This window comes from Mytilus californianus, unplaced genomic scaffold, assembly GCF_021869535.1.
Source record: "Mytilus californianus isolate M0D057914Y unplaced genomic scaffold, xbMytCali1.0.p SCAF_12, whole genome shotgun sequence".
Lineage (NCBI taxonomy): Eukaryota > Metazoa > Mollusca > Bivalvia > Mytilida > Mytilidae > Mytilus > Mytilus californianus.
This window is the reverse complement of record NW_026262604.1, coordinates 50,218,064-50,242,780: the sequence shown is the minus strand read 5'-3', so window position 1 is coordinate 50,242,780 and position 24,717 is coordinate 50,218,064. Positions and strand designations below refer to the sequence as shown.

Sequence of the window (24,717 nt, the reverse complement as noted above, 5' to 3'; positions counted from 1 at the left end):
TTTTTTTTCTTTTGAATTGTTTCATATTTTGTTATGCGGGGCTTTTTATAGCTGACACTACGATATTGGTTTTTGTCATTGTTGAAGGCCATAAATTGACCTAGAGTTGTTTACTTCATCATTCTTTTGTCTCCAATGAATAGTTTTCTCATTAGCAATCATATCACATTTCCTTATTTTATGTATCAATATGATACAAGGTAATAATGTTTCAAATATGTTTCATGAATATATATTTATTTTTTGTCAATTTAAAAAACATCGAACGATCAGTTTACTGAAGAAAAAAAAAAGTTTTACAAAATCGAATGAAAACAATTGTCATGGCTATACTGTAAACCAACTAATTTTCGTGAGCAATTTATTATCGCGACTTTCGCGAGTAGAAAAATAACGCGAATATAAATCGTCGCGAATATGTAAAACTTGGATCTTTCCTTACGTAGCTTCATCAAGTAAATTAGAAAATCGCGGAATTAAACCGCCGCGAAGTGGACTAGAATGGGCTAAACGCGAAATAAAGTATCCGCGAAAATAAGTTGGTTTACAGTATTCCGGCTTTAGAACAATGGATGACAGCAACTGAATCATCTCCATGTACTGTTAGTCCATTTTGTTTCAGGTATTTTGCTCTGTTTTCGAATCCCCAGCCAATTCCATTACCCACTGCTGGTGGTGCTGACAAACTACTTGGGAGGCAAACATAACAGCTCATTGTAAGCGTAGATGCATGCAGTTTACTTCCAACGTTTAGTTTCGGATCCGAATGACACAGTGGATCCAGAATAGTCATTACGCCATCATCTTTCATTACACGTAAAGCTTGTTTAAGACATGGATCTGGATTTGGTAGATCGTTCAGAACGTTAAGCATTGTCACCCAATCAAACATTCCTGTCCATTCTCTTTTTAAATCTTCCGCACCCATAAGATAGAATTCAACGTTTGTTAGTTTTTCCTCGTCCTTCAGTTTTAGCGCAGTTTCTATTGCATACTGATCTATATCTATTCCAATAAGTTTAGCATCAGGAAAATACTTAGCCATGTTTACAGTTATTCTACCAACCCCACAACCGATGTCCAGTATTGTCCTGATTTCGTCTGAAATAAACGGGAATTTTATCTTTATTGACTGTTAGAACCAATGCTTTAAAATATGTTGTGTCTCGTTAAATTTTAAAACCTCGTAGCCAACTAAGAAGACAAACGCATACAAAAACAATAAAAAAACACCATGCCCAACTAAACATGCATTCAGTTCGATATCAAACTTAATAAACTCATCATAGATACCAGGATTGAAATTGTGTACGCCAGACGCGCGTTTTGTCTATAAAATACTCATCAGTGACGCTCGAATCAAAAAAGGTAAAAATGCCAAATAAAATACGAAGTTGAAGATCATTGATAACCCAGAAGTTTGGCCAAATACAGCTAATGCGATCTATCCATTACATTGCATTATTATTGTTATCTAGCAAACTATAGTATACATGAGTATAAAAATGTTTAAAATTTGATGATACAGACATACATTTGACGATAGTTCAACTGTCCTTGTTCCTTATATCAAAATATTTTCCGGAATATTATAGTGGGTTTTTTTTTTACCTAAGAACATCAAAAACCTATACAAAGAAGGAACGTACAAAAATTACAGTGTAGTTGTATTTGTTCAACATCACATCGACACTATACAAAATAAAATTAAAGGAGTAATGGGAATAAAACTTCAATCAATAGTAACTTTACTTAAAATGACATATACATATAAGAGTCACCATTGACCATAACGCCTTTCATACTTATGTACACTTTCAGTTTGGATAACTTTAGAATTTTAGTGAATACGCACACTCATTGTTTTAGTCGGCAAAAACTAAGATGAAGACATATAGATATAAGAAGATGTGGTATGAGTGCCAATGAGACAACTCTCCATCCACAATTTGTAAAAGTAAACCATTATAGGTCAAAGTACGGCCTTCAATATGGAGCATTGGCTCACACCGAACAGCAAGCTATAAAGGGCCCCAAAAATGACAAGTGTAAAACTATTCAAACAGGAAAACCAACGGTCTAATCTATATAAAAAACGGGAAACGAGAAACACTTATGAACCACATTAACAAACGACAACCACTGAACATCAGGTACCTGAATTAGGACAGGTGCAAACAAATGCAGCGGGTTTAAACGTTTTTATAGGCGCCAACCTTCATCCTACCTGAAACAATAGTTTAATATCACAACATAGAAAGATGTATACTAAAATAATTATACATGTGTAAAGGAAAATAAAAGTGAAGAAATATCTGTCAATTTTCATTTTAATAATTGCAATGGAGTTTACCTTTATTTTTGTATTTAGAAGGAACCAGATTTTCTTCTATCCATTTTCCATCACAGTTCGCTCTGTCCTGATTCATAAACTGGAATACTTCACCCAGTTTTGAGAAGTCATACCCTATTGGCAGAAAAGACGAGGTAACCAGTTAAAAAAACAAATACATAATATATCGAATTTACAGTTTTCTTTTCTTGATACAAACATTGAAAAGTAGGTTACAATGTAAATCATAATTGCTGCTTGCTTAACGACATTTGGCAAATATGTCATGCCCACTCAGGACGTAGACGATAATAAATGAACAATTAAAAGGTAGGTTCTATAATGTGGTTCGACCGCGATGAAGGCCGGGAAAGATGGTATGTTGTTGGATAGGGGAAGAGAAATTGAGCGTTGCTACAGGCTACACAGTCATGTACATACCCTAAGAAAACTGTTTCAAGTTTTTTTTAAAGCATTAAATAAAGTAGGCAAAAGAAGGAATTACAAGTTACATAACTGTGAACGCGTTTAAAAATATCACAGGACGAAATCAATATTTCTGATTAACCATTAACATAATATAAAAAAGAAGATATGGTATGATTGAATATAAAAAAAAGAAGATGTGGTATATTTGCATATAAGACAACTCTCAACAAGAGACCAAATGACACAGAAATTAACAACTATAGGTCAACGTTCGGCCTTACACAATGAGTAAAACCATACCGCATAGTCAGCTATAAAAGGCCCCGAAATGACAAATGTAAAACAGTTCAAACGAGAAAACTAACGGCCTGATATGGCATGGTATTGGTTGCAAAAATTTGATATTTTTCATTTAAATGCAATATTTCTTATTTAATTGGTATATTTCTTCATTTAAATGCAATATTTTTTATTTGAATGGTATATTTTCTCATTTAAATGCAAAATTTTTATTCAGATGGTATAATTTTTCATTCAAATGGTATAATTTTTCATTCAAGTGGTATAATATTCGTTCAAATGCAATATTTTTTATTCAATTGGTATAAAACGTCATTTGAATGCAATATTTTTTATTCAATTGGTATAGTAGTTTTTTATTTATATGCAATAATTGCATTATGGGAAAGTCTTTGACGTCATAAGGTCAAATTTGCAACAACGTTTGTGATTGGTCGTCAATTGTTTGGATTTCTCCCCTTTCTTTCTAAACTTGAGTGACCAAGAATTAAAAAACGCGTCAGAATATCGCCCCTCTAACTAAATTTGGCGTTCGTGCGAGTTCGTGCTCTGGCTGTTAATGCCAATAATGGCCAGGACGAGCAAAAAATGCGAGTGACAAGTAATAATAATTAATTTGACACACAACTTGTTCGTGGATAGAAACAGATGCCTGCGTGCATGGCAAAAACACCTCCAATGAAAACCTTTTCTGAAGAAACTCTCCTACAGTCTTCACATTGAAATAAAAAAAAAAATACATAGCTAGCCCCCCTCCCCCTTCTAAGTCCTGATACATGTAATCATGACGTTCTTTAGTGCTATATCATTTTTTACTTTTCTTGATCTTCTGAGAGACGTTGCAGGGAGGCACACATGAAAAAAGAATAAAAAGCATCCAGGACGTTACAATTTTTTGGACTAAGCCCCCTCTTTTTTACTACATGTAGAAAAAAAATCACCTAATTACGACAGCAGAACCAGAAACCCACAAGTAGAGACATAAGCTGTTATACTCCGGAACTAATTCTTTAATAAAGACAATTCAGGATAAATTGGAACCAGTTACTAACCCATGTTACAACAATAGTCCTTTGACATAGGACTTCACTATATGAGGCGTGAACTTCATATTTAATACTATCTATAATATGTGCTCTCATGTCTTATGCTGCAAATCATTTTACATTTAGGATTCGTTGCTGAGTTTTTTTTTTACTGTTCTCATCTCCGAATCCCTTAAATAGATTTTTTTCAAGCCCCACAGTAGTTCAATAGTTACTATATATATGTCTTTGCATAAATAAGTATGCAGGGCATATTTCAAAACATATTTTATCTTTTAAATGATTTACCTTTCAATACTGCATTGGGAAGGGGGGTATACAAGTTTATTTTGTGACACACTCGGTGTCTATAAGGGTTTCTATAATTCTGTATCTTTTAGTTTTTACCATTTCACTCTATTCTTTATCCTTTGATCTCTATTATATTTGTCCTAAACATGCGTGACATATTTGCCACTGGACATAAGGCAACCAAAAAGTCAATCAACGTATTCTGTATATTTTATCATTTCTTTATTATGATATCTATAGGTTTGGTCCCGCCCCTTATCTATTTTTTTGCACATTAGGGACGACATCAAAAGTTCAATGTAGGATAAAAAAAAACTTAATTCATATAGTTTTTTCACTGACCCCCTACCCCCCCCCCCCCCTCTTTTTAACTTAATTTGGGAAAAATTGATTGACCAATAAGGATATATATAAAATAGATGTTAATTAAACAAAACTTGCAGCAATTTTGACCCCCCCCCCCCCCCAAACTATTTGAATTAAGTTTTTTATCCTTCATTGATTTTCTGATGTCGTCCCTTATCCTCTCTATGTAAACCCAATTCCTGTCCTGATAAATGGTGACTCATGCATAGCATCATATGTGGTTATTAAAACAAGAAACATATTCATATTATAATAATTAATGTATGCTAGGACTTATATATAGATGTCATTAGTCCCAGGTCATGTAATAAAGTAGACCTTATAAAAATACAATAGCATTTTAATTTTGATGATTATATATATATATATGTTTATATATTTAATAATGCCATTTTTTTTGGAAAAAAGGGTAGGGGCAAGGCGTTTTTAAAGCATATCAATGGGGCGCGTTTTTTTGTTTTTTGTTTTTCGGAAGTGAGTCAGAAGTCCATTTCTGTTTTTTTTTTTTTGCATTGGGAAGACCTTCTGGCTCTCTTTCACCTGTTCTTTTTTGATAGGTTGACGACAGAGGCACATAACAAACATGGCGTCGTTTAGTCTAAATGAAATTAATAAATTTATGAATGCAGATATATTAGAATGTGAGCTGTTTTATAAACATTTTTATGGTATGACAGCCTTAGTAGGACATCCCTGTAGGACGATAAGCTGGATAAATATAAGAACTACACGGACAATAACAGTTAAGGGACGATTATTTGATATTCTAGGGAAGGGATTTTGATTGATTGATGTTTAACGCTAATTTCAACACTATTGGGCTATTCCGTGGTGGTCGGTCTAAATTTATAGATGAAGGATGGGGAAGAGAAGAGAGGGCATTATTATTCATTTCAATCTGTCGCTAACCATGCCTATTTTTCAGTTCTTACCAGGCAACCATATTCATATATGAAATCCTTCTGTCCCCCACCCCAACAAATAAATAAATATCAAATGGTTTTCCTCTTATTTAACACAAGTTTAAATTGATTGATTGTTTGTTGCTAATTTTAACGCCCAGTGAAAATTATTTCATGCTTGTTCAGGAAAACACGAGTTTAGACGTCACGTATATAATATAAAAATGAAGAGATGGAATATGATTGCTAATAAGGCAACTATCCACCGGAGTTCACATATGAAGTGGATGTAAGCAATTATAGATAAGATAAGAAAAATTTATTTTAAGTCGGGTTACATGAAATACTACAAACATAAGCTCTGTAGAACTTTTTGCCGTCATGTAGACTAATGCTTTTTGTAGACAATCGTAAGGCCTTCAACAATGACAAAAACCTGATACTGTAAAGTCGTCTATAAAAGGCCCGACATGAAAAGTGTGAACAATTCAAACGAAAAAACTAACAGCCTAATTATACATAACAAAACAATTTACAAAATATCAAATATGAGTCGAGACAGGAACCAACGACAACCACTAAACTACAGACTCCATCCCTGGGACAGGCAAATAAAGAATATGGCAGGGTGGATATAAAAACGAAGATGTGGTATGATTGCAAATTGGACAACTCTCCACAAGAGATCAAATGACACAGAAATCAACAGCTGTAAGTCACCGTACGGCCTTCGACAATAAGCAAAGCCTACACCGCATAGTCAGCTATAAAAGGCCCCGAAATCAAAAATGTTAAACAATTCAATAGAGAAAACTAACGGCCGAATTAATGTACAAAAAAATGAACGGAACACAAATATGTATAACAAAGCAACAAACGGCAACCATTGAATTACAGGCTCCTGACTTGGGACAAGCACATACATACAGAATGTGGCGGGGCTAAACATGTTAGCGGGATCCCAATCCTCCCCCTAATCTGGGACAGCGGTGTAACAGAACAACAACATGTTTGTGAGCAACCCATCCGGAAGCTGGGACAGTGGTGTAACAGTACAATAAAATAACAACCTGCACAAATCAGCAAATTAACTCAAAAGATCGATACGAGACACACAAAAAAACTAACATTAAGACAATAGACACAAAGCACCGACATAAGAGTATTTGCAATTACTGGAAGTTTGCTCAAACCTAATTACAACTGGTACTGAAATAAATCTTGTTCTCCCAGACTGAGTTATCAATCAGTACGCAACGCGCGGCAAAGGATTTATTAAAAAAGAAAACAGTCTGAAAAACGTCTGGTTTACGTTGTATATAGATATAAGAAGATGTGGTATGAGTGCCGATGAGACAACTCTCCATCCAAGTCATAATTTGTAAATGTAAACCATTAAAGGTCAACGTACGGTCTTCAACACGGAGCCTTGGCTCAAACCGAACAGCAAGCTATAAAGGGCCCCAAAAAATTAGTAGTGTAAAACCATTCAAACGGGAAAACCAACCATGTCTAATCTATTTAAAAAAACCGATATACTTGCATATAAATCCATATACAATGAAACGGTTTTTGAAACGTGGACCGAACGTTTTGACCATCGAAATTTTGAAATAGAAATACTAGTTATGACCACAAGATTTTAACAGCCAGTGCAGGACTCGCACGAACGTTAGATTTAGTTAGAGGGGCGATATTCTGACGCGTTTTTTAATTCTTGGTCACCCATGTTTAGAAAGAAAGGTGAGAAATCCAAACAATTTCCGACCAATCACAAACGTTGTTGCAAATTTGACCTTATGACGTCAACCAATGTCCCATAATGCAATTATTGCATATAAATAAAAAACTACTATACCAATTGAATAAACAATATTGCATTCAAATGACATTTTATACCAATTGAATAAAAACTATTGCATTTGAATGAAAATTATACCATTTGAATGAAAAATTATACCATTTGAATGAAAAATTATACCATTTGAATAAAAAATATTGCATTTAAATGAAAAAATATACCATTCAAATAAAAAAATATTGCATTTAAATGAAGAAATATACCAATTAAATAAGAAATATTGCATTTAAATGAAAAATATCGAATTTTTGCAACCAATACCATGCCATAGCCTGATTTATGTACAATTAATGAACGAAAAAAAAATATAATATACAGCAACAAACGACAACCACTGAATTACAGGCTCCTGACTTGGGACAGGCACTTACATAATGTGGCGGGTTAAACTAGTTTGAAGGCGCGCGAATCCTCCCTCTAGCCTGGGATTATCACATTTTGTGTTGTTTGTACTCTAGCTCTTAAATTGTACAATAATTTTCTATTCGCAGGTTAACTGTTTATCTCATCACGCCACTCGAAATCGTGTCTAGCAGAACACATCAAATGTTACAATGGAAACAAGAAACGGAGGCGAAACATACCAAAGGGATATTCAAAATCAAAAGTAGAAAACAAACTGAAAGTAGCATGGCAAAAAACGAAAATCGATCAAACGGCAAACCACAGTATACAAAACTAAAGTCTAAGCAACATGAATCCGCTAAAAATTTGGGGTGAGTCTCAGGTGTTCCGGAATGGTAAGCAGATCTTGCTCCACATGTACCACCCGCCGTGTTGCTCGTGTAAGTACAAACCCGTAGATAAGTCTAAGTCGGTAGGTCACATTCGAGGAAAAATGGACGGGATTGTGGTTACTACAATTGAAACATATATATCTGTCGTCATCTGTGAAACAAATGTTCCATAACGGTCAACCAACTCGTGAACAGGTCACGCAAGGTTAAAGCAAGCACGTTGATTAGTAATCAAAATTAACCCGGCAGCGGTATTTACAAACGACAAAGAAAAAAAGAATAAAGTGACATAGAATCTATTAACACATACTTCATATTTGTAGTATAATGTTACATATGAAAAGACAGAAATGATAGAAAAAAGTAAAATCACAAAAATACTGAACTCCGAGGAAAATTCAATCGGAAAGTCCCTAATCACATGGCAAAATCAAATGACAAAACACATCAAACGAATGGACAACAACTGTCATATTCCTGACTTGGTACAGGCATTTTCAAATGTAGAAAATGGTGGATTGAACCTGGTTTTATAGCGCTAAACCTCTCACTTGTACGACAGTCTCATCAAATTCCGTTATATTAACAACGATGCGTGAACAAAACAGACATTTACATTTGAAAAAAATGGTTGATTGTTGATTGCGTAACGTCCAGTGACAAACATTTCGTGTATATAACAGTATGGAAAAAAACTAGAGGCTATGAGATGCGAGTATGGCTCACCTAGAATTTTAGCATAACTTTGATACAATGCAATAAGAATATATCTGATCGTTTCGATCGTAAAATTCATAATGCAAAAGGCAATACTGAGTAACTCAATATCACAGGTGAGATAAAAATAATTGAAATCACAATTTACCAGCTGATGATGGATCTTTTGACCTGAAACATTTCTCCACATCCTTGGTGAGTGGAGCAGCGGCAGGTATCCATGTTGCAAACAAGCTTTTAGAAGTTTTCGTCTTACAGCCAGCTGGAATGTAGTATTTGTTGTCGTCTGTTATAAAGACTACCTTAGCTGCAACCATTGAAAACAACCATTCTCTAACATATCTATAAAATACAGTTAATACTAAAACATAGATGACACACTTAAATGTTTCGTCTGCTTATTTGAGTATGATTGATCAGGATTATTTAGTGTTTAACGTCCGGTGGCGAATATTACATGTACATCAGAACGAAAACATGACTATGTTATATGAATAACATATAATGAAGTCGACCACGCTTTGCTCTTACATGTACTCCAAAATGTGCCGTGCTTAGCGGAGAAGCAGAAAATACAAAATTTCAAGTCTGGTTTGATGCGGCCGGGGATCGAACCCACGACAACCTGCTGCAAGGAGCTCGAGAGCTCGAAACCAAAAAAAGGCGGTTGTAATTGAGTATGATAAATTTTCTTATTACAGGTTATAAGTATTATAGATAAACCCTATTAAATGTATCACTCATACACATAACAATGATTAGGCATATCAAATAAAATAGATCTACTAATCATAGAATATGAGAAGTTCTAATACATGTATGTTTGGAATGATAACGTTAATCATTGATGCAAAAAAAGAAAGAAAAGTCAAATCCTAAAAAGATGATAATGATGGATGGCTGCTTAACATCCAGCGGCAAATTAATATGCACATTCAGGACGAGAACATGTTAATGTAATATGAATAATAAACCTGGTTTGTACTAGACCAACACGCTGAGCCGGATTTTTAACGTTCTAATTAACAAAGGTAACAGTCCGCAGGAAGACATGTCACCTTACCCCGACACATTATTCTGACTCCGAGCCGACCCGTCTTTTCTCTTACTCCTTAATGCCACGTGCTTAGCGGATAAGCAGCAAATACCAATTGTAAAGTCTTTGGTTTGACCCGGCCGGGGTCCAAACCCATGACCTTCCGCATTCGAGGCGAACACGCTACCACGAGACCACCGAGGCGGTATTCCTAAAAAGAATATGTACATGTGTTCATTTCATAAACAAAAATAAAAAATAAGAAGATGTGGTATTATTGCCAATGAGTCAACTTTTCACCTTACAAATACCGAAATAGAGAATGTAACCATGAAAGACATGTATAGGTGTATATACCCAGCGGACTTATAGTAATGGCTTACAATAATTCAATAGACCAAATTTAGTTGACCCATTACTCACACTTACTGAGACACCGGCCAAGATGATAGTACGAAAACTTAACATTACTCAATAAACCATAAATAAGGGTTCGGTCATGTGATCCTCTGTCAGACAAATACATGTATCTAACTATGATTACAGGCAAACATTCAATTGCCCGTTTACCCCTTTTTAATGAGAAATGGACAGTCGCATCATTCATACGTTAGCAGAGGGTCGTTATGGAGGGTATGTGCACAGATGAACGGAAAATAGAATTACTGTTTTCACGATGAACGAAAAATAAAAAAATAGCTAACAGTCAAGTTCAATACAGATTGCATAATGAAAAATCACGAAAATAACCTTTTTCGGTTAGCTGGCAAACCAAAATAAGTTTCTCAGTAAATATAAGTAAATATGTCAAATACATTTTGTCCTACAAATCCTGAGGGTGTGGATGGGGTTAACAGAATAGAGAATAATGAGCAAAAAATATACAGAATAGAGAAAAATGGACCAAAAAAACAAAGAATAGAGAATAGTGAGGTGCTAAAATATAACTACATGTAGAGGCTCTTAAGAGCCTGTGTCGCTCACCTTGGTCTATGTGCATATTTAACAAAGGACACTCTCCAACATTGTAGATGAGAATAGAATGCATGACAAAAATCTCTGTTTTGTTGATCTTGTATTGCTGATCATTTAGTCTGTTTAGTTTCTCTCTATCTTCTTTAGTTTTTGCTCAAAACACAAAACAGGGTAAAAAAATCCTCATTTAAGGGCAATCACCCCTATAGAGAGTGACAGTCTACTATCAGCAAAATTTGACTTGTTAGTATATCTTGCCTTGCTGATCATTTTTGTGATTTAAAGTGTCTATTTATCTATTACAATTTTTATCATATAAGGCAAAACGCAAAAAAATTGGTAAAATCGTCATAAAAGGGCAATAACTCCAATAAGGAGTCGTCAAACGATTTCCTTCGTATTGTCTAAATTGTAGATTTGCTGATAATTTTTGCTTATTTAAGTTTCTATCTATCTATTATAATTTTTAAGATATAAGGCAAAAACGCAAAAAACAGGTAAAAATCGTCAACAAAGGGCAATAACTCGAAAAAAAGAGTCGACTGACGATTAGACTTATTTGTAGAACTTGTTTTGCTAATCATTTTTGCAATTTAAAGTTTCTCCCTATCTATTATAGTTTTCAAGATTATAGGCAAACATGAAAAAAATGGTAAAATTTGTCATTTAAGGGCAATAACTCCTATAAGAAGTCGTTTGACAGTTTTGACGTAGACAAACAATTGGTAGAGCTCAACACTCTGAACATTTTGTCCTGTCAGATTTTCTCTATTTATAACGGTTTTTAAAATAATAGACAAAACTTGCATTTTACCCCTATGTTCTATTTTTAGCCATGTCGGCCATCTTGGTTGGCAGGCGGGGTCATCGGTCACATTTTTTAAACTAAATACCCCAATGATGATTGTGGCTAAGTTTGGTTAAATTTAGCCCAGTAGTTTCAGAGGAGAAGATTTTTGTAAAAGTTAACGACGACAGACGACGGACGCCAAGTGATGAGAAAAGCTCACTTGGTCATTCGGGCCAGGTGAGCTTAAAAATACAGAATAAAAGGCAAAAATTATAAAGAATAGAGAAAAATGGCAAAAGTATTAAAAAATACTGAAATGGAGGACTCTCAATCCAGACCCTCAATCATTGTAAGATGAATATGTCGGTACACCGGGATTCAGATGAATTTTTATGGTCAACGTTCATTAAATGTCGGTTTCAAGTACTTAATGTCCTCTCATACTCCCGATTTCAATTAAATCTTATAACGAAGTTATGATTATTTATCTGGACCATTTGTTGTTTGTTGGTGCCTTTCCTTCTGCGTTATTTCACGGAGATGTCGATTTTGATAGCCAGTCTGTTGTACTGTATTATATTTACATAGATTCCTGTTATCCTTTTGAAAGTATTATTATGCACAAAATGTCAGAAAGCTGAAAACATATAGCAATTGCAAATCCAGGTTTTAAAAATAAAGTAGGGTCGACTAAGGCAGCGTTAGGAGTGGAACTTGTAAAAAGTATATACATTAACCATATATTTAGCTCAATAAATCGGCCTCTGTATGGGTGCTTCAACTATAGATGTTGTATCTTCATCATGTTCATGTGTATGTATTTTTTAGTACATATTCGGATACATGTACGGGGGTTACTAAACATGTCTTTAACAAATATCTAAATATGTGTACCGCACCTCTCCTGTAATCCTGCATTGTCTGCTATTGATTGCGATGTCTCTGGTTCTGACAACTCAAGAAGCGTTTTAAAAAGACCAACTTTGTGTCCAAGTCCTATACCAAGAGCGACAACTCCATTATAAACTATGGTATTGAATCTTTCCTCGTAAACTTCTGGATCTTTATCACCAGCTGATAAAACTAAAACAAATCGTTTGCTTTAATTTATGCTTATTTCATAATTAAACAATGTGTTATATAATTGCCAATGAGACAACTATCAACCTAAGACCAATTGTCGTAGATTCAAGAAAATATAGGTCAACGTGAGGGCCTTTAACAATGAGCATACCCACACCGACAAGCAAGATATAAAAGACTTCTAAATAATCAAATGCAAATCAATTCACGCGACAAAACCAAACTCTAATCTAAAAAAAAAACTATACGAAAAATAAATAAATTAGACAGCATCAAATCTTAAGACAACCACAAATTTACAGGTCTCCTCTGACTTTGGACAGCCTGTTTTATGTATAAAACAATTACAGGCCTCCGCTGACTTTGGACAGCCTATATTATGTATAAAACAATTAATGAAAAACAAATACTATAGACAGCAACCAACGAAGCCTAAAATATAACAGGCCCAAGCTGACTAACACTTAGAATGGCCTGTACAGTGTATAAAACAATTAATGGAAAAAAAAATACACTAGCCAGCAACCAACGAAATCCACTAAATTGGGGCTCCAGCTGACTTAAGGTGGCCTGTATTGTGTACAAAACAGTGAATGAAAAACAAATACTATAAACAGTAACCAACGACAACCACCGAATTACAGGCTCGAGCTGGCTTAATTTTGGTGGCCTGTATTATGCACAAAAACTATTAATGAAAAAGAAATACTATATAATTATAGAAAGCAACTAGCGAAAACCACTGAAAAAGTCAACATTTTGAAAGCTTCAAGTTCTAATACCATCACATAAATATTATAAATGTTATTAACATGATTAACTTGCTGCAGATGTCCTTCAATGCATGTTTTTCTCTCAAAAATCGTGTAAAGATTTTGATGACATATAAACCCATCCGACCTCAGTACCCGACAGAAGTCACCGAATCAATTAATCTGATTCTCCGCATTAAACAATACACAATTATAACAGAGACTATTTGGACAAAAAAAGCATCAGTGTCCAGTCAGGTGTTTTAAATTGTTTACATTATGCGAACCCGGGGAACAAAGGAAAGCTGCATGCTCAAAATGATCCAAAATGTCATGGTGCAATTTGGTGTAATTTGTCCTCACAGGAGCTCCTTACACTCAAGAGTCAGAATAGTCGCGGGTGTGAGGTTTTTGATAGTTTACTTGATATTCTGTATATGCAACGCCGGCAAATACACTGTTGCATTTCGTTTCGCCATAAATAACCCTCATCATGCCTCCGAAAAATTTGCGGTAAATAGATAGTATGTATTTGTTAAATTGATTTACTGCTCAGATAATGATTCCCTGTCATATTACATAAAAAGTATAGAAATATTTTTGTGTTAAATAAAACCATTGCAGGGTCATAAATTACAGAACCTAAAAAGTAATTTAATGCTTAGCTTACCATCAAGCTTCTGTGGTTCCAGACATCTACGCATATTTAACGGAGAGCTTTAATTTTCTACAAGGTCAATATTTGTGTCGTTGATGATAACAATGAGGTATCTAAAGGATGACTTCGAACATCTGCGCTCAGTGTTAAAAAACGCTTTGACATTAGAAATTCCATTTGGTACAAATGTAAGACTTGTAGCCAAGTATTTAAGAATTGGATTAGTTAGTTTAAATAATATTTATTCAGATAAATCAACATTAAACGATATTATACAAATGAAATAATATTAAGGATTCAGAAACAAGCAATTTGCTTTTACAAATCTGTCTCCTTTTACACAAAATAATACACTTATTGGACAATACATAAATATAAATACTGGCATGCTCTGTAATAAATATATGAATATGAAAAAGGTGAAAGAAGAAGAAGAAGAAAAAGAAAAAAAAAAAAATTAATGAGAAAAAAAAAAAAATAAATAAATAAATAAACATGAATTATTGGATTAGTTAGATATGTGGTTATAAAACGTTTAAACCCGCTGCATTTGTTTGCACCTGTCCTAAGTCAGGAACCCGATGTTCAGTGGTTGTCGTTTGTTGATGTGGTTCATAAGTGTTTCTCGTTTCCCGTTTTTTATATAGATCAGACCGTTGGTTTTCCTGTTTGAATGGTTTTACACTAGTCATTTTTGGGGCCCTTTATAGCTTGCTGTTCGGTGTGAGCCAAGGCTCCGTGTTGAAGGCCGTACTTTGACCTACATGTATAATGGTTTACTTTTACAAATTGTGACTTGGATGGAGAGTAACGTCTCATTAATTGGCACTCATACCACATCTTCTTATATCTAATTAAAGCTTGAAATGATTCAGTTATAGATAACATCTTCAGATCGCGGACAATTTAATCTGTTGACATGGTAGACGGGAATATTGTGTTGTTCAACATTCAAGTACCCAAGCACTTAGACAGATACATGATATAAGTACGTCTTACGGAAGTAATAAGAACATACTAGAAGGGTTAAAGTGAAACAAAAAAAATCATTGAAATGAACGAAAAGACATATTAAATAATCTGTTTTTATAAAATTTAACACGGGGATTAAAGTAATTGATGAGTACTTTTTTTATGTGATAGATATTTCAAGGGAATGCCATACATCAATGAAAAGTTCATCAATTATCCTAATGACCGATTTCATGTTTTTTTATAGCAGCATTTTTAACAAATATTGCTTCTGTTAGCATCCATATTTGATGAAAGAATAGCGCGTGCGATTTTGATCTAAATGCCAACATACTCTAATTCCTGTATGCTTTTTTTTTTTTGTCATTAATAGTTTTAAGGGTAATATAATTTTGTTTTTTTTTATTTTATTTTATTCTTATTTTATTTTTATTTTTAGCACTCAGATTGTTGTTGACTTTAGAAAAATACTATAATATATAAAGCAAAAAGAAACAATTCAACAAAGAAAGTATAAAATGGAAAAATAAAATCCCGATATCTCCAAGTAGTGAGTCATAAAAGTTGTGAGTTCAGTTTAGTTGTGATTACATATGCTAAGAAGGACTCTGCAGTATAAAGCTAGAGCCAAAAATAGATTACAACATTAATGTAATTAAAAAAGGCGGATAGTATAATTGTCCAGACAAGTGGGCACAAGGAGCATACAACAAACTGGTACTTACTTTTATTTTTATTTTAAATTAAAATAAAAACAATATTTCTATTTTTTCATGTTTTTGGTGGGGGGGGGGGGGGGGGGGGGGAGTATATGGGAAAGTTTATTTACACACAGAGAAACAGAATCGGTTTATTCCGATGCGAATTAGATGCTTTTAATTGGTGTGTGTGTGGGTTATGTTGAGAAATAGAATATTAAAAAATTATGTACGATTTCTGTATAATCATGATAATCCTATCAAAACACGTTATATAAATATATATATCGTTATATAAAGTAACAGGAAACCATACCTCCACATATATTATCTGACATTTCCCCATTTTCCCTATTAGATGAATAAACGACGCAACTCGTAAAACAATTTTTTCTCTCTCGTTGTTCGTTGTAAACATACGCAAAATAAAGATATATATATTTTTTCGAAATCTTTACGGAAACGAAAAATTAAAGGGGTGCTTACACTCGAGGAATTGAATTCTTAAAGAAGCGACGAAAGTTTTATTGACGTGTACTTTGAATTGAGTAATACAAATTATTTCAACCGATACAAAAATAAATTCGTTATGTCGAGCCACACGTTCATATCTATTCCTATAAGACACTACATATACGTTTATTTTTTGAATACGGTACTGAGGTAAAATACTTATATCGATGAAGCTATCAGAGGAAACTGACAGCAAACCATGCATGCAAACGATGGACGAGTTTTACTTATTCGCCAATAGCGAATAATCGATTTCAAAGTTTTAAAATAACGTAGGTAAAAATTTCAGAGATTGCCTTCAAAACGTTGTAATCTTGACAGATCGTGGTAATATGCATTAATGGTTCTTTCATTCGTACCGGAGCTGGAAACTTTAACAAGACTAGTACATTTTATTAACTTTTTTTTTCAATTTCGAAGAAAGTCACTCGTTATGGGTACATCCCTACCTATTCTCCGGTCGGTAAGGATATTGAAGGAAGATAACATAGACGCCACATTTGATAAACCAATACATTCACGGTAAACAGAAACGAAGTTTTTTAAATCGGTTTTGTTTTGAAAGATGATTGTCTCCACGTATTTTTCTTGCTGCACTTCAGCTGGATATTAAAACAGAATTTTTGATAGTTTATAAATTCATAAAAGAAAACTAAAAACATCGATAGAAGGAGGAGAGGAGGAAGTGATTGAGGAGAAGGAGATGGAGGAGGAGGAGGAGGGGGCAAATGAAGAGGAAATTCATTAGGGCACATTTTTTTTAAATAGAGACCATTGGATCTTGCCCATGCAGATTGTTTCCTCAATTAGAGACACTAAAAACAGACGGTGAAAAATTACTCATATAAAAATAAAGAGATGTGGTGTGATTGCCAATGAGACAACTACATGAACCCACCCAAGTTCAAATGAATTGGATATAAGCAATTATAGGCAACCGTATATACGGCCTTCAACAATGAGAAAACCCTATACTGTACTAGGCTATAGAAGGCCCCGATATGAAAAATATGAAACAATTTATCAAGAAAACTAACGGCCTAATTTAAAACAAAACAATTTACGAAAAACAAATATGACAGACATGAACCAACGAAAACCACTGAACTAAAGGCTCCTGACTTTGGAGAGGCACATAAAGAATTGAATGTGGCGGGGTTTAAAATGTTTGTGAGCGCTCAACCCTTCACCTAACCTGGGACCGTGGTGTAAAAGTACAACATAAGAACAAACTATAAAAATCAGTTAAAAAAAGCTTAAATCATCAGATCGATACAAAGCAGATAAGCATCGAACAAAAACACAGACCCATGTCGACAAAGGAGAGATGGGTTTAATTGCTTCCGATACTCTTTGACTCGACTATGACGAGCTAAAAGGGGAAGCCATCGGCGTATTAACCCCGAGAGAAAGACGATTTTCGTTTCCGACATCCGTACAAAATGATTGTGTCCGGTCCTATATACATGACGCATATTTAAAGGGATATAGTTACGATACTGTTGTCAGGTCATTAAAGATTGCATTTTTTGGACACTCATAGGGTTTTTGCATCAGAAATAAACACATTTATTCCAACACCAGTTGTTGGCATGACACGGGTTATGTTCTCGTATACTTTATGATGTTTTGATACTAAACCCATAACAGGAGGGATTGTGCTTGATTTTCATATGATGAAGACATAATCTTTCAATCAGTTTAATTGAGGTTTGGAGCTGACATGTCAGGAACTGCTAGTAGTCCTTTGTTAATTTATGTTGATTATTGTCATTTTGCTTAGTTTCTTCTGTTACTTATTCTAACATCGTACATGGGCTTCTTTTAAACTGAATTTTACTGTGCGTATTGATGTGTGTTTGTTTATTCCATATTGGCTAGAGGTATAGGTGGGTTGAGATCACACACAACATGTTTAAGCCCGCCGCATGTTTGCGCCTGTCTCAAGTCAGGAAACTCTGGTCTTTTTAGTCTTGTATGCTTTTTAAATTTTGGTTCATTTATATATGTGTCGGAGTTAAGTGTGACGTCCATTTATGCTGAACTAGTATACATTATTGTTTAGGGGCCAGCTGAAGCGCGCCTCTGGGTGCAGGATTTTCTCGCTGTGTTGAAGACCCATTGGTGGCCTTCGGATATTTTCTGCTCTTTGATGCATTCTTCGTTTCCATTCTCAATTTGATTGAGTTCAAAGTATTTCATTAATAAACTGAGCAGTTTCTATATTTCACACGAAGAAAAGAAGAAAGAGCAGCAATACAACGACAAATAGTCAAAACGACATATAGGAGAAAACATCACCTTTAAGACATACACAGGTCTTTTCACATGTTTCAGGTCATACTCTTGTCCTGTTGTAGTAAATATATATTCACTTTGAAACAAAGTACATGTAACTGCATAGTAAATCTGTAATGCGTATTAATGTAAATGGTTTTATATAAACATGTTAAATGTGACACGTTAAGAAACGGTTTGATAACATAACGGCTAGCTGAGGTAAAAAGGAATTAATTTCGACACGTGTTAAACAGATAAAAATGTTTATTGTATAAAGGTCCTCATAACGTATAATTATCTTTTATACTTCGCTAAAACATTTGTCAAAATGATTGGGAAGAACATGACTGTTGTTTTCGTTTTGTTCATTCTATGTAAAACAGAAGGATTTTTACTAGATGGTCAAACTGACTCCTCCGGCGGTTTGACAGAATTATTTTATCACCTTGATGAAGCTTCTAATTGAAGAAAAGGAACAAAGACATAAACTTGAATTCGCCGTGACCCAATTACACTCGGAGTTTGAGAGTTTACATAAGAATTACTCGGACTTGCGAAGCAGTATTAGAGCAGTATTCATTTCTAAAAAACGAGACTAAGGTTCTACAGACTAATCTAGAGGAAATAAATAAAAATAAAGCAAACGAAAAAATATTCCAAGCTCAAATTATGCGTTCTATTTCGGATGTAACTTCAAATATATCAAAAATCCAAAAGGAGGTTGACGATTTGGCGCAGTTGAAAAATGTTAACCAGTTAAAAGGTATGTTAAGTTTACAATCGGTATTGAAAACACTCCAACAAGACTTACTACGAGTGAACCACACTCAACAAGCTAGAGGACAAGATTTCCTAGCCCTTTACAATATAACATTATATCTAAGATCATTGTCTGAAGCACAAGGTATGTACAGGGTAGATACAAGCAGACATGGGGTAATAGAAATATGTAATTTTAATTGACTGTAATTAATTACAATTTCTCAAGTAATTGAATGTAATGTGTAATGGAGCATTTTTTCAATTACAAGTAATTGAAAGTACTGAATTACATAGCTAAAATTGTCTGTAATTGACAATTTCTTTTCAATTACAACTCAATTACATTTAATTTTGGATCAGACAGATTGAATCTTGTGTTTTCTCAAAAAATGATGAAAAGCCATGACCTTGGTAAATGTAGTTTCTGTAGCTGACAAAGCAAAGCCTAGTACACAGTATACTTTCCGTAATTACACAACCATGGGAGATTCTTTATTTTTATTGAATGAACAAAAAAGAAAAAAAAGAAGAAAAAAAAAAAGGTTGTAGAAACAACCGGGCTGAAGTACGTTCACTATTCACTTTTCACTTTTCACTATTCAAAATTCATGAATCTCATTTTTTTAATTAATAATACTCACATATTTACACACTTAAACATAAAAAAAATAGAAAAATATGAAAAGGCTATAAGAATTGATATACACTAGTAACGAAAGCTTCGTATAAAAAACTAGGTGTGTTTTCCTCTCAAAAAATCTAAAAAAAGCACTAGGCTAGCATATAGAAGTTCTATGTTATAGAGCGCCCGAATACCAAAAACGGCCGAACCTAAGAAAAAATACTTCAACAAGCACGTTAAAATCGATTTTTGAACCCTTGAATCCCCTAATTACGGGTATATCCTATACATCCTAAGAAAGCTAAAAGAATGGGGAACAAAACCTATATAGTGAATATAGGGCACATATCCGGTTTAAGGAGTAATGGAGCACCCGAATACCAAAAACGGCCGAACCTAAGAAAAAATACTTCAACAAGCACGTTACGATCGATTTTTGAACCCTTGAATCCCCTAATTACGGGTTTATCCTATACATCCTAAGAAAGCTAATAGAATGGGGAACAAAACCTATATAGTGAATATAGGGCACAGATCCAGTTTAAGGGGTAATGGAGCACCCGAATACCAAAAACGGCCGAACCTAAGAAAAAATACTTCAACAAGCACGTTACGATCGATTTTTGAACCCTTGAATCCCCTAATTACGGGTATATCCTATACATCCTAAGAAAGCTAATAGAATGGGGAACAAAACCTATAAAGTGAATATAGGGCACAGATCCGGTTTAAGGGGTAATGGAGCACCCGAATACCAAAAACGGCCTAAAAGAAAAAATACTTCAACAAGCACGTTACGATCGATTTTTGAACCCTTGAATCCCCTAATGACGGGTATATCCTATACATCCTAAGAAAGCTAATAGAATGGGGAACAAAACCTATATAGTGAATATAGGGCACAGATCCGGTTTAAGGGGTAATGGAGCACCCGAATACCAAAAACGGCCGAATCTAAGAAAAAATACTTCAACAAGCACGTTACGATCGATTTTTGAACCCTTGAATCCCCTAATTACGGGTATATCCTATACATCCTAAGAAAGCTAAAAGAATGGGGAACAAAACCTATATAGTGAATATAGGGCACAGATCCGGTTTAAGGGGTAATGGAGCACCCGAATACCAAAAACGGCCGAACCTAAGAAAAAATACTTCAACAAGCACGTTACGATCGATTTTTGAACCCTTGAATCCCCTAATTACGGGTATATCCTATACATCCTAAGAAAGCTAAAAGAATGGGGAACAAAACCTATATAGTGAATATAGGGCACAGATCCGGTTTAAGGGGTAATGGAGCACTCGAATACCAAAAACGGCCGAACCTAAGAAAAAATACTTCAACAAGCACGTTACGATCGATTTTTGAACCCTTGAATCCCCTAATTACGGGTATATCCTATACATTCTAAGAAAGCTAATAGAATGGGGAACAAAACCTATATAGTGAATATAGGGCACATATCCGGTTTAAGGGGTAATGGAGCACCCGAATACCAAAAACGGCCGAACCTAAGAAAAAATACTTCAACAAGCACGTTACGATCGATTTTTGAACCCTTGAATCCCCTAATTACGGGTTTATCCTATACATCCTAAGAAAGCTAATAGAATGGGGAACAAAACCTATAAAGTGAATATAGGGCACAGATCCGGTTTAAGGGGTAATGGAGCACCCGAATACCAAAAACGGCCTAAAAGAAAAAATACTTCAACAAGCACGTTACGATCGATTTTTGAACCCTTGAATCCCCTAATGACGGGTATATCCTATACATCCTAAGAAAGCTAATGGAATGGGGAACAAAACCTATATAGTTAATATAGGGCACAGATCCGGTTTAAGGGGTAATGGAGCACCCGAATACCAAAAACGGCCGAATCTAAGAAAAAATACTACAAAAAGCACGTTACGATCGATTTTTGAACCCTTGAATCCCCTAATTACGGGTATATCCTATACATCCTAAGTAAGCTAATAGAATGGGAAACAAAACCTATATAGTGAATATAGGGCAAAGATCCGGTTTAAGGGGTAATGGAGCACCCGAATACCAAAAACGGCCGAACCTAAGAAAAAATACTTCAACAAGCACGTTACGATCGATTTTGAACCCTTGAATCCCCTAATTACGGGTATATCCTATACATCCTAAGAAAGCTAATAGAATGGGGAACAAAACCTATATAGTGAATATAGGGCACAGATCCGGTTTAAGGGGTAATGGAGCACCCGAATACCAAAAACGGCCGAACCTAAGAAAAAATACTTCAACAACCACGTTACGATCGATTTTTGAACCCTTGAATCCCCTAATTACGGGTATATCCTATACATCCTAAGAAAGCTAATAGAATGGGGAACAAAACCTATGAAGTGAATATAGGGCACAGATCCGGTTTAAGGGGTAATGGAGCACCCGAATACCAAAAACGGCCTAAAAGAAAAAATACTTCAACAAGCACGTTACGATCGATTTTTGAACCCTTGAATCCCCTAATGACGGGTATATCCTATACATCCTAAGAAAGCTAATAGAATGGGGAACAAAACCTATATAGTGAATATAGGGCACAGATCCGGTTTAAGGGGTAATGGAGCACCCGAATACCAAAAACGGCCGAATCTAAGAAAAAATACTTCAACAAGCACGTTACGATCGATTTTTGAACCCTTGAATCCCCTAATTACGGGTATATCCTATACATCCTAAGAAAGCTAAAAGAATGGGGAACAAAACCTATATAGTGAATATAGGCACAGATCCGGTTTAAGGGGTAATGGAGCACCCGAATACCAAAAACGGCCGAACCTAAGAAAAAATACTTCAACAAGCACGTTACGATCGATTTTTGAACCCTTGAATCCCCTAATTACGGGTATATCCTATACATCCTAAGAAAGCTAATAGAATGGGGAACAAAACCTATATAGTGAATATAGGGCACAGATCCGGTTTAAGGGGTAATGGAGCACCCGAATACCAAAAACGGCCGAACCTAAGAAAAAATACTTCAACAAGCACGTTACGATCGATTTTTGAACCCTTGAATCCCCTAATTACGGGTATATCCAATACATCCTAAGAAAGCTAATAGAATGGGGAACAAAACCTATATAGTGAATATAGGGCACAGATCCGGTTTAAGGGGTAATGGAGCACTCGAATACCAAAAACGGCCGAACCTAAGAAAAAATACTTCAACAAGCACGTTACGATCGATTTTTGAACCCTTGAATCCCCTAATTACGGGTATATCCTATACATTCTAAGAAAGCTAATAAAATGGGGAACAAAACCTTTATAGTGAATATAGGGCACATATCCGGTTTAAGGGGTAATGGAGCACCCGAATACCAAAAACGGCCGAACCTAAGAAAAAATACTTCAACAAGCACGTTACGATCGATTTTTGAACCCTTGAATCCCCTAATTACGGGTTTATCCTATACATCCTAAGAAAGCTAATAGAATGGGGAACAAAACCTATAAAGTGAATATAGGGCACAGATCCGGTTTAAGGGGTAATGGAGCACCCGAATACCAAAAACGGCCTAAAAGAAAAAATACTTCAACAAGCACGTTACGATCGATTTTTGAACCCTTGAATCCCCTAATTACGGGTATATCCTATACATCTTAAGAAAGCTAATAGAATGGGGAACAAAACCTATATAGTGAATATAGGGCACAGATCCGGTTTAAGGGGTAATGGAGCACCCGAATACCAAAAACGGCCGAACCTAAGAAAAAATACTTCAACAAGCACGTTACGATCGATTTTTGAACCCTTGAATCCCCTAATTACGGGTATATCCTATACATCCTAAGAAAGCTAATAGAATGGGGAACAAAACCTATAAAGTGAATATAAGGCACAGATCCGGTTTAAGGGGTAATGGAGCACCCGGATACCAAAAACGGCCTAAAAGAAAAAATACTTCAACAAGCACGTTACGATCGATTTTTGAACCCTTGAATCCCCTAATTACGGGTATATCCTATACATCCTAAGAAAGCTAATAGAATGGGGAACAAAACCTATATAGTGAATATAGGGCACAGATCCGGTTTAAGGGGTAATGGAGCACTCGAATACCAAAAACGGCCGAACCTAAGAAAAAATACTTCAACAAGCACGTTACGATCGATTTTTGAACCCTTGAACCCCCTAATTAAGGGTATATCCTATACATCCTAAGAAAGCTAATAGAATGGGGAACAAAACCTATATAGTGAATATAGGGCACAGATCCGGTTTAAGGGGTAATGGAGCACCCGAATACCAAAAACGGCCGAACCTAAGAAAAAATACTTCAACAAGCACGTTACGATCGATTTTTTTACCCTTGAATCCCCTAATTACGGGTATATCCTATACATCCTAAGAAAGCTTCTTGTGATATATAGGATATACCTGTAATTAGGGGATACGGGGGGGTCAAAACTCGATCGTAACGTGATCTGTGGTGTATTTTTTCTTAGGTACGGCCGTTTTCGGTTTTCGGTCGCTCGTTACCCCTTAAATCGCATCTGTGCCACATATTCACTATATAGCTTTTGTTCCTCATTTTATTACCTTTCTTGTGA

General features: G+C 35.1%; 1 protein-coding gene across 1 annotated transcript; it reads right to left on the bottom strand.

Annotated features, from left to right (window-relative positions):
• Window positions 1-220: 220 nt before the first annotated feature.
• Window positions 221-14,372, bottom strand: LOC127721958 (S-adenosylmethionine-dependent methyltransferase Rv2258c-like). The gene is made up of 5 exons (XM_052228802.1): window positions 14,288-14,372; window positions 12,682-12,865; window positions 9,130-9,323; window positions 2,354-2,467; window positions 221-1,101 (listed from the first exon to the last, which is right to left on the bottom strand). The coding sequence occupies exons 1-5, from the start codon at window positions 14,319-14,321 to the stop codon at window positions 545-547; spliced, it is 1,083 nt and encodes a 360-aa protein (XP_052084762.1). The 5' UTR covers window positions 14,322-14,372; the 3' UTR covers window positions 221-544.
• Between the last annotated feature and the right edge of the window lie 10,345 nt (window positions 14,373-24,717).